This window comes from Culicoides brevitarsis, chromosome 1 (genome assembly GCF_036172545.1).
Source record: "Culicoides brevitarsis isolate CSIRO-B50_1 chromosome 1, AGI_CSIRO_Cbre_v1, whole genome shotgun sequence".
Taxonomy (NCBI): Eukaryota; Metazoa; Arthropoda; class Insecta; order Diptera; family Ceratopogonidae; genus Culicoides; species Culicoides brevitarsis.
In genome coordinates, this window is record NC_087085.1 from 8262531 (window position 1) to 8277277 (window position 14747).

Consider the following 14747-nt stretch of genomic DNA (forward strand, 5'->3'; position numbering starts at 1 on the left):
TATTAATAAAAAATAATATAAATTATTAATTAAATTTATTAATATTTAAATTTTTTAAAAAATCAATATAAATTTATTTATTTTATTAAATATATTAATTATTTGCATTTTTTAAAATATTTAGCAAAAAAAATACTTCAACCCAATTTCCTGGCTAATTCAAATTATTTTATTTTTTTTCCGCTGCCAAATAAACCACACAGGCTAATATTTAGTTTGGTTTTATTTCCAAATCCAATCATCATATAATTTTACTCTGTTTGCATTTTAGATTAGGCTTTACGGAAAGAAAAAATCCATTTTCCATATTCTTTCAAATAACAAACAATCGTCAAGTCAAATAAACAATCAAACAAACAAAAAGGGTAAAATTTGGGGTTTTCGCATTATTACGAACGAAAAAAAAGAGGCAAAAATCTGTGGGTGTTTCACATTACACAATAATGGAGATTCACTGTAAAGAATTGAATTATATTTTTTGTTCGTCTTCTTCTTGCAAATGTCTTCTTTTATTCGGCTGACAAAAAGAATTCTGTCACGACATTGCAAAATCTAGAAAAAAAAGATAATAATAAAAGCAGATTTAAATAAAATACAATCGACATTGTTGATCTACTATTAAATTGATTCTTCTCAAAAAAATGTCATTGTCTGAAAATTTGCAGTCTAGACGAGAAAAAACTAAATTTTTTGAACTTTTTTTCTTCTTTTTTTTCAGGTCACGAAAAAACCGAGAGATCCTAAAATGCGGCGACTGGAATTAGTGCAATTGGTATTCCTTTCGATTTGTTCCGTGTGCTTCAGTTCCGAGCCAATTGGTAAGTAAATTTTTCCACACGCCACATTATTTGATCAATTATTCAAATTTTTGCCCGCACACGCATGTAACATGCAAGTAATTTAAATCTAAATTGCTATTTTATTACAACAATTCACCGCTGTACATGCCAAAAAGTTTAAACGAACCTTTTCTGCATTTTCCCATCGTTTGCGCTCAATTTGCATGTCCAAGTTTTCAATGTGAGGCATTTTCACTGAACAACTGCGAACAAAAAAAAAATAACGGAGCGATAACGATAAAAGGCTCGTATAACAACAAAAATCAACACAAAATTACGCGATATGAGCGAGAAAGCGTGCAGCGCGAGGATGTGTGCAATAAACAAAAGCCATAGAATAAAAATTACCTTTCATACGCTACAGCTCGATGGGTAGAAAATTGTTAATTTTAAGGATCTGAGGATTTAAAAAAAATCTCCGAATTTTTATTTATTTTTTTTTTCAATTTTTAATTTTATTTATTTATTTTTTTCAATTTTTAATTTTTTTTATTTTTTAAAATTATTTTTCATTTTTAAAGAAATTATATTTTTATAAATTTTTAGTCTTGGAAAAAAATTAAATTCATTTTTGAGAATTTTTAATGAATTTTTTTTATTTTAAAAAATTAAGAAAAAATAAATAAATAAAAATAAAAAAATATTTTTAATTAAATAAAACAAAATATATAAATAAAAATAATTAAATAAATTTAAAAAAAATTTTCATTGTGAAAGAAATTTTTCTATTTTTTTTTTAATTTAATTAATTAATTTAAATTAAAAATAAATTTAATAAAATAAATAAATTAATTTTTTTAAAATTATTTTTAATTAATTTATTTTATTTTTTATTTAATTAATTAATTATGTTTTTTTTTATTTTCAAAAATATAAATTTAAAATTTTAAATTTTTAAATTTGAAGTCTAAAAATTTTATTTCTTTGAAAAAATAAATATTTTAAAAAATTTGAAAAATTTTATTTTGAAGTCAATTTATTTATTTAAAAAAAATCAATTTCATCCCATCGGGCAACGTGAAAATGAAAAACGGAGACTTTGATAAAAATTTTATATTTTAAAATTTAAATTGGGTTTTTCTGTGTGTGCGGTATTGAGAGACGATGAGCCGATATTGCTTTGTTCCTGTTCATGAAACGTTTTTTTTTCCTATCCACAACCATTGCTGCGCCCCCTGCCACACACACATTACTCGTCAATAAATATGCTTGTCTCGTATCAATTTGATTCAACAAACAATTCGTTCAATTTCACGGCGAAAACAGAATTTTATGCAAACGCGATAAATATTATCTTTATTTTGTTCTTTCATGTTGTTGTTGTTCCGCTGTTTACTACGCGAATTTCCATGAATGCGTTCCTCTTTTGTGGCTGGGCCCATTCAATGAATTTGTAAATAAATGAAAATAATCCGGTGTTGCTGTTTGTGGATGGAAGATAACGCAGCTCTTTGCTTCTTGAATGAGACGACGAGAGAGGCACCCGATGATAATCATTACCCTTTCAGTCATTCATTTATTTATGTGCGAACCTTTCATCGTCGTTTTGTTTTTTTTTTTTTGAGTCGAAGGATGATGGTTATAAAATAAAAATACAATAAAATTCCGTAAAAAAAGTGCTTTGGGATAAAAAAAAAACGAATAAAACGAAATAAAATAAAAATACGATGCAAATTTGTTTATTGTTCACACATTCGATTTTTTTTATGTGAGAGAAAAAACTTATCATCACATGCCGTCGTATCAGCAATATGTCTCTAGAGGGTGCTCATAATTCAGTCTGGATTCTTTTTTTTCGTTGCATGGATTGTAAAAAAAACATATTTATTGAAAATTTCTTTCCTCCATATGATAAATGGAAAAAAATAAATTTCAAAAGTGTTTATCCATTTTCATTATTCTTATCGTCAAAATGGAAAACGATCATGCATAAAAGCTATCACTTCGCATCAAAAGTTATTTCGTTAAAGTGCATCTTTCTATGATAGGAAAATTATTTAGAAAATAAAAAATGAAACAATATCTTTTGCTTATATTCCAGGTAAGGGCTTTTCTTTCAATACATGACAATAATAAAAATAAAAACGATAAGGCAGAAAAATTTATAAAAATGTTTCTTTTATCAATTTAAAATTAACAAATTTAAACGAAAAAAATTTTTTTGTTTAATTATTTATTTAAATTATTTTTTTAATTAAATTTATCAAAAATTAATTATTTAAAAAATTTTATGTTAATTATTTTTTTATGATTTTTTTATTGAAATAATTAAATTATTGTCAAAGTAAAATATTCATAATAAATTATTGCTAATTAATATTATTAAAAATAAATTATTGTTAAAAAATTTTTACAATTAAAAATTAATATTGGTCCAATCAATGTTTATTTTTTCATCAATTAAAAAAATTAATCGAAAAAAAAACGATAAGATGGCTTATAAATTTTTAAAAAAATATTTAAAACTTTAAATTATTAGTGTAGCTTAATTTAAATATAATTAATTAAATTTCATTGAGAATTTAATTTTTTTTTATTACTTTTAAAAAAAATTTTTTTTTTTAAATTTAATTAATTTAATTAAATTTAATTTGATTTAACATTAATATTTTTTTATTAATTAATTATTTTTATTTATTAAAATAAATTTTAGAAAATTAAAAAAAAAATAATGAAATATTTAAGAAAAAACAATTTAAAATAAAAAGAATTAAACTAAAACTAAATTTAAAAAAAAATAATTAACATTCAATTTTAATCAAATTAAATTCATTAAAAATAATTAAATTATTAATTAAAATTAATTTTAGAATATTAAAAAAAAAATAAATTGATATATAAAAAAAATTAAATTAAAATACAATTTTAATCAAATTAAATAAAAAATTATAACAAAAAAATATTTGAAAACTTTAAACAATTTAAAACTATTCCAAAACTTGAAACAATTTTTCCTGCCAAATCATCCTAAAACGAAAAATTTTCATATCATGCGAACGAGCCGAGGCGACATATGCCATTGTCAATATGTCTAAGTAGTAAAAATTTTATAGACATTGTGCCCGACGACTGTCTAATCTTAATCTCGGATGTTGTCGCATTGAATTGATGATGACTGATATGCCACGTCACGCAAAAATTTCTCCCAAAAAATGAAAAAAGCACAAAAATCACACTTAAGAGTTCAACCATAGCCTTCGGGATATATGAACTTGACTATTTCATTTCATTTTTTTTTTGTTTTGTCAATTTGTTGCGACAAACAAAAAGTGATTGAAAAATAGGCTGAACAAATGTTTGCGACTCGTTCTACGACGAAATAGTTCATCGTCTTGTAACAATATTTAAACTATCATATCCATCAGTTGCCGGATCATGTCAGAGAAAATTGTTTACTTTACACATTTTCTGCATCAAAAAATATGACGAAGGTTTCTCTTCTCTTTCTCTCCTTTGTGTAACAATTTTCCTGGGATATGAAAGGAAATAGCAACAGAAACAGCAACCACAAAAGCCATAATGGTAAAAAATTGGTTTCTGTTTCAGGCATGTTCGCGTTCGTCTCTCTTTGTGGGACTGAAAATGGGAAAAACAAAGGGAAAGAAGTGATTTTAATTGTTTCCTATAAATAAATACGACGCAAAGACACAAAAAAAAGAGAAATATTTGCTCATTCAATTTAAATAACTTCAACATTCAGCAGTTAACTTGTTGTCGGATAGACACGAGAATTTAATTTAAATTACTTCAATGTCAAAATCTAACGAATTTTATTTTTTTTCTCTCTCGTTTCGCAGGCACCGGCGGACCCTCCATTGTGCACGAGGGGGACGATGCCCTCTTGACATGCGTTGTCATGAATCCCTTCATTAATGAGACTGTGATATGGCGCAAAGGACCGCACGAAATACTCTCGGCTGGCATGAATCGGGTGACGTTAGATAAGCGCATCAGTATTTTGCATGACGGAGGTAAATAAAAAAAGTTTTTTTACAGCAAAATGATAAATGACGACGAACGCACGCAGTAAATGACCCAAATGTTGGTGCGAAATATTTCAATGTCGACACCTTGCTTCGGTGACAGGCAAGACAAGTGATGAATGCATTCATTGCCCCAAAATTGAAGTTGTAATTTCCGTTTCCGTCGTCGTCGTTGCTGAAGATGTGTCACGGAAATGAAATTTGTTTTGTCACAAGGACCTTTTGCGGTACAGTGTGTTTTTAAAAATGAGGTTTTCTTGAAAAATGGAAGGGAAAATTTTAAATTTGTTCAGTTTGAATATTTAATTTGGTTCTTTTAATATTTTATTATGTCTTGAAAATTGAAAGTTAATTAAATATTAATATTTAAATGGAATTAATTTATTATTCAATATTAAACAAAATATTAAAAATTAATATTAAATTAATTTATTTGATAATAAAATCAGTTAACTTTACACTTTTAACAAAAAAAAAAAATAAATTGATAAAAAAAAATCTTTAAGGATTTTGTAAATTTTCGTATTTAAAATACGTTTTCAATCAAAAACTAAGAAAATTAAATAATTAATTTTATAATTTTTTTTTTATTAAAAAAAATATTTATTTTTGGACTTTCATTTTATTATTTTAAAATATTTAAAATTTTAATAAAATAAATAAAATAACAATAATTTTATTTTATTTAATTTATTTTATTAATTTTAATTTTATTTTTAAATATTTAATTTTTTTAAAATTTATTTATATATTATTAAAAAAAATATTTTTAACAAAATTGAAAATATTTTTTAATATGTTTTTTGACTCAAAACGTCTTTTAAATTAAGTAAAAATTCAAAAATAAAATTATTGCATTAATTTAAATAAAAATAAAATAGTTTTAAATTATATTAATTTATTTATTTAAAATTAATTATTTAAATTATTTTAATATAATACCCAAATGAAAATAAAAAAATTAAATTAATTTAAATAAATAATTAAAATTAATTAATTATTATAACTTTTATAAGAATATTTAGCTAAAAAAGTAATTTTAATTAATAAATTTTTAACTAAAATAATTGAAAAAAATATTAAAACTGAACAAAATTAAATTTTTTTCTGTGAATTTAAAAAAATCAAAAATTTAAACACACTGTACAAATTTTTCAAAGACAAAGACAATTTTTGGCGAAACAAGTGATTTTTTGACGTCTTGACGCACACTGAATGATTCTGACAGAACTCGAATTTAATTGAAATCATTTTTTTCTCGTTGCCCATAAATTTTTCAGCTGGCAAGAAAAAGAAAATTGCACAAGGAGGCGAAGTTTACGTGCTTCTTATCAAAAATGTAAATCCCGAAGACACAGATGTTTACGTTTGCGAGGTGAACAGTGATCCCGTGCTGCGTAGTTTCCATCCGCTACGTGTCAAATCAACGAAAAAGGGCAATAAAGGCAGCAATAACACCACAGAGACATCCAAAGATTCGACACCTGTTACGGAAGAGGGCACCGAAGACAATGAAAACGACGACGAAGACAATGATTTAATGCCATCTGTCACGCATGACTTCACCGCTTGCTGCGACTCATTAAATGTGTCACTCAAATGTAAAGGATTCTGTTCGGTGCACAACATCATTGATGGATCGACGGGTGTCGAGCCGGAAGCGTGCGAAAAGGATTTTCCCGCAATCGTCAAATGCATGGCGGATGGTCGGAATCACGTGCCGTGCTGCGAACGCAAAAAAATCCCCGATATTTGTCAGGATATGTGTCAAGGGGAATATACGCCGTTTACGGATTATTTGAAATCGCGCGTTTCGTGTGTCGCTCATACGTTGCCCGGATTGCAGTGCATTTTGGAGGGAATTCAAGCGATTCCGAGTGAACCGCAATTTGTGTCGGTTTTGCCGTTGAACGAGAGATCGATTGAAGTTTCTTGGAGTGCTCCGGAAAAATTGCCAAAAAGTGTGAAAAATTACAGAATTAACGTAACGCGCTTGAATTCCTTCGATGAAGACAAAATTGCGACAGAAGCAGCAGTTTTTAGCATTGTAGTGCCCGGAAGTGTTAATAAAACTGTTGTTAATGATTTGGAGCCATATTCAATGTATGCGATAACTGTGATGAGTGAAAATGAGCATGGAAGTAGTTTGCCAAGTATTCGAATTCGAACCCTCACATTGGAAAATAATACGGGACCTAAAAGACTTCCATCGAATAACAGTACTCCTGAAATTCCAGGTAATTATTTTTTTTTACTTCAAATGAAATCGAAAATTTTTGAAGATTTAAAAAAAAATGTTCAATCGATAATTCTTAAAAAATTATCAAAAAAATTAGAAAATTTTTAAATTAAAAAAATATTTAATTGAAATTAATTTTCTAATTTCATAAAATTCTATTGAACTATTTTTGAAAATAAAATTAAAAAATTAAATTTTTATGAAAATTATTTATTTTTACAAAAATATTAATGTTAAATATTGAAATTTTTTTGAAATTTAAAAAAAATTATAAAAAATTTTAAAAAAATAATTGAAATTAAAGTTTTGTAGAATAAATTTATTTATTTAAAAATATTTTTTTTTAATTAAAAAAAAATTAATAAAAAAAAAATTAAAAATTTATATTTTGAAAAAAAAATATTTTTTCTTATTTTTTTAAAATAAGGAAAAAAATATTTAAAAATTTAATGTCTTAGAACTTAAAAATTCATTGGATTTAAATATTTTTAATAATATGAATATTTTATTTATTTCATTATAATTATTTTACAAAATAAAAAATTAATTCGATAGAACTTGAAGAAATTTTAAAATTAATTTCAAATAAATATTTTTATAATTTTTAAATTTTCTGATTTTTTTTTTCAAATATTTTAAAAAATTAATTTAAAAAATTAAATGTTTAATATTTTTGTAAAAATTAATAATTTTCATCAAAATTTAATTTTTTAAATTATTTTCTAATTTTTTCAATTAATTTAATTTTTTAACTTTTTTTAGAATTTTAAAATTTGGATAAAATTATTAAATTTTATTTGAAGCAAAAATTATTTCAAAAATTTTAAATTTTTAGACGTTCGTGGATGTTGCATCAAAAACGGCGTCACTCATCGCACATGTTTAGAGAAAATGTGTGATCCTGTTCGTGCCGATTTCACCGAAGTTCCTGATCTCATGGTTTGTGCTCCATGGGCGAACATAACTTTCGCCTGTCTTGCCAACAAAATTGATCATTCTCCTTGTTGTCGTTCGCGCGGCATTCCCGATAGTTGTCTCGATTTCTGTACCGGCGAAGTAAAGAGCATTAATTTCAACTATTTCAAGTAATTTCATCGAAATTTTAAAAAAATCTCAAAATTTTTTTAAAAATATTTTTTTCAGGTGCCTTCAATACATGTCAGACTACAGCACTTGTTTACTCGAAGGATATGGAGTTCTGCCGGGTGCTCCATTGCAATTAAAAGCAACAATGATCTCACACAATTTCGCCGTTATCGATTGGAAACCTCCAAATGTCTTAGCTGACACGGTAGCGACTTATCATTTGCATTACCGAAAACTCGGAAGCGGCGACGAATATTACGTCGTCGATAAGGAGCATTCTCCGATGATTTTGGAAGATCTTGATTCGACGACATATTACGAGGTATTTGTCGTTGCCGTTAATATGTATGGGCGAGGTTCTCCTTCATCGCGTTTGGTGTTCCAAACGAAGCACGGATACTACGTTGATCCTTCGCCGAATTATAATATGACGAATTGCTGCATTTCTTCGGGAATTTTGCCGCAATGCATGGTCCTGTGTTCGTACAATATCAAAATGTCGGATTTCCATGCTTCCGGAGCAGTTTGCCAACAACAAGTAAGTTCGTTATTGCGATGTGCGGCGGGCGGTAGAGATCATACGGATTGTTGTACGCGTCGTGGCGTCACGAATTCTTGCATTTCGATGTGTCGCGGTGTCGTTTCGAATCCCTCGAACGATTGTTTGGCCTATGCGGGAAATATTATTCAATGTCTCGAAGAGGGAACGGAAAATATCCCCGGTCCTGTCGAAGATTTGCACATAAATGCTGTTAGTAACAACAGTTTGTCGCTCGCATGGGCTCCAAGTGAGACAATGAAGAATAATTCGGAAGCCCAAGCCACGGATTTCCTCGTGCAATACGGAAAAGTCGACAATATGACGATGTACGAGACAGTAATTCGCTTGGAAAACGAAATAAATACCACAGAAACTGACATTGAACTCACAAATCTCGAGGAAAATGCAATGTATCGCATAATGGTCATCGCTCGAGGCATCCATGGTCAATCCTTGCCCTCATCAATGCTTTTAGTGAACATTTCTCAAGTAAATCGTGACTCGACAGTCTTTGGAGCTCCATCGCCGCCTCATACACTCACCGTAACAGGACACAGTGCAACTTCCATTACCGTTGCTTGGCATCCGCCCGAGTTTTCGCATCCACACGAAGAAATTTCCTACCAAGTTTTCCACAAAAATCGATACAATTCGTCGGTTGTCAGTACGAGACTTCAATGGGCCCGTTTTTCGAAACTTGTACCGAATTCGCAGCACATTATTTACGTCGTGGCAATCGGAAAAATGGGAACAAGTCTTGCTTCGGAAACACTTGTTGCTTGGACTGATCCAGCATTGCCGGCATTTGTGGAGCCGCCAACTATTCAACCGGCGGATATGATTCAAGAAGGCGGAAGTATGACAGTTTTGTGTTTGGCTTTGGGAAATCCTGCGCCGACGATATCGTTGTACGTTGGAGGACATCTTGTGCGACAAGATACTTCAAGGCATATGGTAACGACAATTCATAATATTACGTCGGATATGAAAGATGTTTCGTGTTATGCGGATAATGGGTATGGAGTGCCCATGCAAGCTTCGAAGAAAATCAGTATTAGTTGTGAGTATATTTTTAAAAAATTTTTAAAGTGCAATTTGAATTTTTTTTTCAACTTAAAATATTAGTTTAAAATTTTTTAAAAAATTTTAAAGTTTTTTTGCATAATTTTTCATTTTTTATTAAAAATTTTTTTTATTGAAATTTAATCAAAAATTTAATAAAAAATTAAAAATTTAATCAAAAATTACAGTTTTTTGCTATATTTTAAAAAATATTTTAAGAATTAAAAAAAAATAATTTTTAATTTAAAAAAATAATAATTCAATAGGTAATTTATAATATTTTTAAAATAATTAATAATAATTATTATTGAAAAAATTTTAGACTCATTTTAATTTATTTTTTATTGAAATTTTCAGAGAAAAAAAACAATTCAACCTTAATAAATTTATTTAAAAAAAAATTAAAATTATTGAAAAATAATTTCTATATTTTTAAACGTCATTTTTAATTCAAAAATTTTATTTTTTAAATTTATTATTTTTTTTTATTTATTTTTATTTTATTTTATTGATTAAATTTTTTATATTTATAAACTTTTGCATATATTTAATTTATTTTAATAAAATAATTTTTACATTAATTTTAATAAATTATCAACTTTTTTAGAAATTTTTGACTTAAAATTTTTAATTTTTCAACAATTTTGAAGTGATATTTTCAAAAAAATTAAATAGGAAGAAATTTTTAATTTTTTTTTAAATTGCATTTTATTTTTTTTTTTAATTTTATTTTTAAAATAAAATTTTTATTTCAGATCCTCCAAGATTGAAGCCCGGCGGCATTCAAGTTGCATCAGTTGGTGATACAGTAGAATTAAAATGTAACGTAAAAGCGAATCCAAAACCCAAAATGTTATTCTGGCGCGATCATGATGGTCGAGTGCCTGTAATTCAAGGAGCTAATTTCGACATGACGATGTCAACTGATGATAATGTAAAAATTTTTAATTTTTTCCTCGAAAAATTTTTTTTAAAAAGAATATTTTTACTCAAAACAGGACCCTGAAGTTTACGTAATGTACTTAAAAATCAACAAAATGACTCTGCAAGATGCCGGCGACTATTTCTGTCACGCCGAAAATGCATTGGGAGATGCAACACGTGCCGTTTCCGTGCGAATTCGCAATACGACGCCCATTAAAAATATTACGGAATGTTGTGTGCAACAAAATGTGTCGGCTCCGTGCATGACAGCATGCAGTTTTTACATTGACGTTGAGTCCGTGATCGATAATCCGCGATGCTTGGCTGATTTTGATAAATTAATGAAGTGTGCGGCGGATGGTTCGGATCATCGAGGATGTTGTGTGCAAAAGCAAGTGCCGAGAAAATGCTTGAATTGGTGTCGCGGAGAACCTGTTGTGTCGAATGGCATTTGTACGTTGCAATATACAAAAACAATTATTGGATGTTTCCAAGAAAATCATGATAGACTGCCAGGACCTCCGACGGATGTTTCTGTTGAGATTTCGGAAGATAAGCAAGTTCATGTCAGGTAAGAAAAATTTCTTGATTTTTTAAAAAAATTATTAATTTTTTAAATATTTATTTAAATACTATTTTTTTTTAATTAAAAAAATTAATATTAAAAATAAAAAAAAGAATGATTAAAAAAAAATTTTAAAAAATAATTAAAATTAAAAAAAATAAATTTCAAAAATTAAATTTTTAATTAAATAAAAAATTTTAATAATATTTTTTATAATTTTTTTTTTAATTTTTTTTAATATTTTTTTTAATTTTGATTTCAAAAAATTGTTAATAATTTTAATTATGCATTTAAATAATTATATTAATAATAAAATTTTTTTATTTTTTTTTTATTGAAATTTAATTTAATTTAAAAAAAAATAATTTAAATAATTTTATTTAATTTTAATTTTTTTTAAATTTTTTTATTTCATTTTTTTAGTTGGCAAGCTCCAATGAAAAATCCTCATACCATCGAAGGATATCGCGTATTTTGGTACGAAGTCGAAGAATCAAAAGAAATCGGAAATTACTCAAATATGATTGGAAATGGAGGTCCCGGAAGAGCTGACACAAAAGAAGCTGAAATTGTGTTAGAAGGACTTCAACAGGGAATTTTGTACGAATTAGTTGTCAAAGCAGGCAATCATTTCGGTAAATTTTTCACACGAAAAAAAATTTTAAAGCAAAAAATTAAATTTTTCATTAAATTTCAGGTGCCAGTATTTTATCCCGTCCCATTCGCTTCACACTCGACGATAGATTAGTGACATCAGCAAGCCATAGCAAACATGCCGGCGTCATTGGCGGCATCATAGCGGGAATAATTGCCATTGCATTAGCCATTGTCGCCCTCATGCTCATCAAAAAACGCAAACTACGACAAAAGACTGTTAACAATAACGGTGTTGCCTTCGAAAATCCAAGTTATTTGCGCGAGATTCACATGGATCGTGTGCAAGTAAGTCCCTTTTACGCCGTCTCTCAAGGCGTCATTCAAGCATTAAATTCGAAAATTTCCCTGCAGATCACCCCAATTACCGTACCAACCAGTAGCGTTAATAATAATAATACAACAACAACAACAAGCACTACCAGCAACAGCAATAACAACGACTGGAGAAATGAAGAACTAACGACACCATCTAGTCAAATTCCTGCCGAGACAGAAGTGAATCCCACGTTGATCGAAGAACTGAAGTTGGGTTCAAGTAACGCCGGATTCCGGAAACTCGTGTCATAATAGATGCCTTCGTTCTTTCATTGAAAAAAAAAAAAAAAAAAATTATTAAAAAAATTTCCTTTTCTTAATCACATTAATTATTAAGCGTGTGTAAAAAAAATAAAAGCTAATAATTTTAAGATAAAAGGACAACAAAAAACGCGACAAAAAAAAGAGAAATTAATAAAATTTAAATATTTCTTTGAAGCCATGTGAACAACTTGACGACGACGACGACGGAAAGAAGTAATTAATCAAATTTTACGAACGTCAAAACTTATTGTTGAACTTTTCGGCGTCATACTCACACAACACACACAAAAAACATCAACAAATATTTAATTAAAAGGTCTTTATAATAAAGCAATCAATTTCGACAAACCCCTTCCAGCCAGCGTTCCGGGAAGTAAATATTCTCCTATTCGCCAGACAAAAAAAAAATGAACACACAAAATTAACTCATTAATCACTGATTAGTGACATCTGTTACTTTTTTACTTTTATTTTTTGGGTTAATGTCTGTTTTGTGTGTGTCTTAATTCTCATCAGCATCATCGGTTGTTGTCATCATCATAAAAAAAGGCCATAAGTTCTCACAAAAGATAAAAAAGGGAAATCAATAACGGATAACCAGACGTCTCCTTTTTAAAAAATAATACTTAATATTCGCTTCTGATGTGCGAAATTTTTTAAGAATTTACAAAATTTTTTAATTAATTCGAGGAATAAATTTTTTAATTAAATTTAAAACAAAATTTAAATTAGGTAAATATTGAAAAAAATTTAATTTTAATTTAAATTTTTTTAAAATTAATCAATTTTAAAATTTAATTATTTAAAAAATTAATTTTAAATTATAATTTTTTATTTTAAAAATCTGTTAATTTAATTTTTTATGAAATTTAATTGAAATTATTTTTTTTTAATTAAAATTTTGTTTGAAAATAAATTTTTAAAAATAAAATTTCATTAAAATTTAAATTTAAAAATTTAAAAATTAAAAAATTAAATATTTTTTTAAAAATTTTAAAAAATTTTAAATTTTTGAAAATTTTTTTAAAATTTTGTTTGAAAAAAATTTAAATTAAAAATAAAAAATCTAAAATAAAATTTTTAAATTTTAAAATTAAAAAAAAAAATAAATAAAATTTATTGTGCGAATTTGTAAAATTAAAATTTTAATTAAATAATTAAATTAAAATTTTTAATTGAATTAAATTTAAATATTTTTTTAAATTTAATAAAATTTAAAATTAATTAAAATTGATAAAAAAAACAAGAAATTAAAAAAATATTGAAATCTGTAGATGAGTTTTCAAATATTTTACTATAAATGAAATCGATAAATAAAATAAAATTAATAAAATATTATTTGAAAACAATAAATATTAATAAATATAAATATAAATTTTTTTTATTAAAAATTGACCAATTAAAATAAAATATTTTTTAATAAAAAATATTCGTTTTGATAAATGAAAAAAATCATAAAAATTATTAAATTTAAATTTAAAAAATTATTTTAAATTGAAATAAAAATATTTTTTTAAAATTAAAATACTCATCAAAAAGAATTTTAAAAAAATGAAAGTTTTGGGAAAATTTTAATAATTTTGTAAATTCTTAAAAAACTTCGCATTAAACAGACGATCATAGCTTAGGTAAAAAAAAAGTAACGTTAAGATGTAAAGAATGAGCGTGAAACATTGATAAATAGAGGAGCAAGTGATGAAAAAAAAAGTATAAAAGGGACTTTATCATTAAGAAAAGTAATCAATAAATAAACAAGTTAGTGTTAAGTGTTATAGAACAAAAAATAGCTTTAGCGTATAAAAGCGATAAAAAAAATCTGTAAAATTTTAGAAAACAAGTGCAATAAAAAAATAAAATAAAAACTCCTTTTCTAGTTGTATGACAAAAGAAAAAAAACGCGTTTCCTTTCATTTCCTCCACGCGCGCTCTTCATTCAGCAAAATATTTAATTTTCCTGCTCAATACTCAATTTCCATCAAAAATCATTCATCATTTAAGGTTGAACACTTCCCCGATGAAGAAACATTGTGTTGTTAGCAAATTGTAACACAAGGCATTCCAATAAATTTCGGGCTACGAGCTACGAGAATTGATTTAACATAAATTATGTTTAGTCTTGTAAGATGTCCGCAGACAGCAAGCTAACAACACATGTCGAACATAACTGTCGCCTGCCGATACATAAATAGATATATTTTCAGGATATATCATTAGGTAACTCGTTGTCTGACCTTATTATTGTTGTCATCTTCCATGTTGTTCGATGATACTC

General features: G+C 26.6%; 1 protein-coding gene across 1 annotated transcript; it reads left to right on the forward strand.

Moving 5' to 3' along the window:
- The first annotated feature begins 722 nt into the window (after positions 1 to 722).
- Positions 723 to 13072, forward strand: LOC134835824 (Ig-like and fibronectin type-III domain-containing protein 1). The gene is made up of 10 exons (XM_063850807.1): positions 723 to 818; positions 4637 to 4810; positions 6103 to 7059; positions 7897 to 8146; positions 8205 to 9748; positions 10506 to 10684; positions 10749 to 11245; positions 11663 to 11874; positions 11937 to 12181; positions 12248 to 13072. Exons 1-10 carry the CDS (start codon positions 746 to 748, stop codon positions 12461 to 12463), a joined length of 4347 nt encoding a protein of 1448 aa, XP_063706877.1. The 5' UTR covers positions 723 to 745; the 3' UTR covers positions 12464 to 13072.
- Positions 13073 to 14747: the final 1675 nt, after the last annotated feature.

Coding starts and splice junctions, on each gene's coding strand:
- LOC134835824 (XM_063850807.1), top strand. CDS start 746: ATGCGGCGACTGGAATTAGTGCAATTGGTATTCCTTTCGATTTGTTCC. Junction 10,685..10,748: donor CGATGTCAACTGATGATAAT/GTAAAAATTTTT, acceptor TACTCAAAACAG/GACCCTGAAGTTTACGTAAT. Junction 11,246..11,662: donor GATAAGCAAGTTCATGTCAG/GTAAGAAAAATT, acceptor TCATTTTTTTAG/TTGGCAAGCTCCAATGAAAA.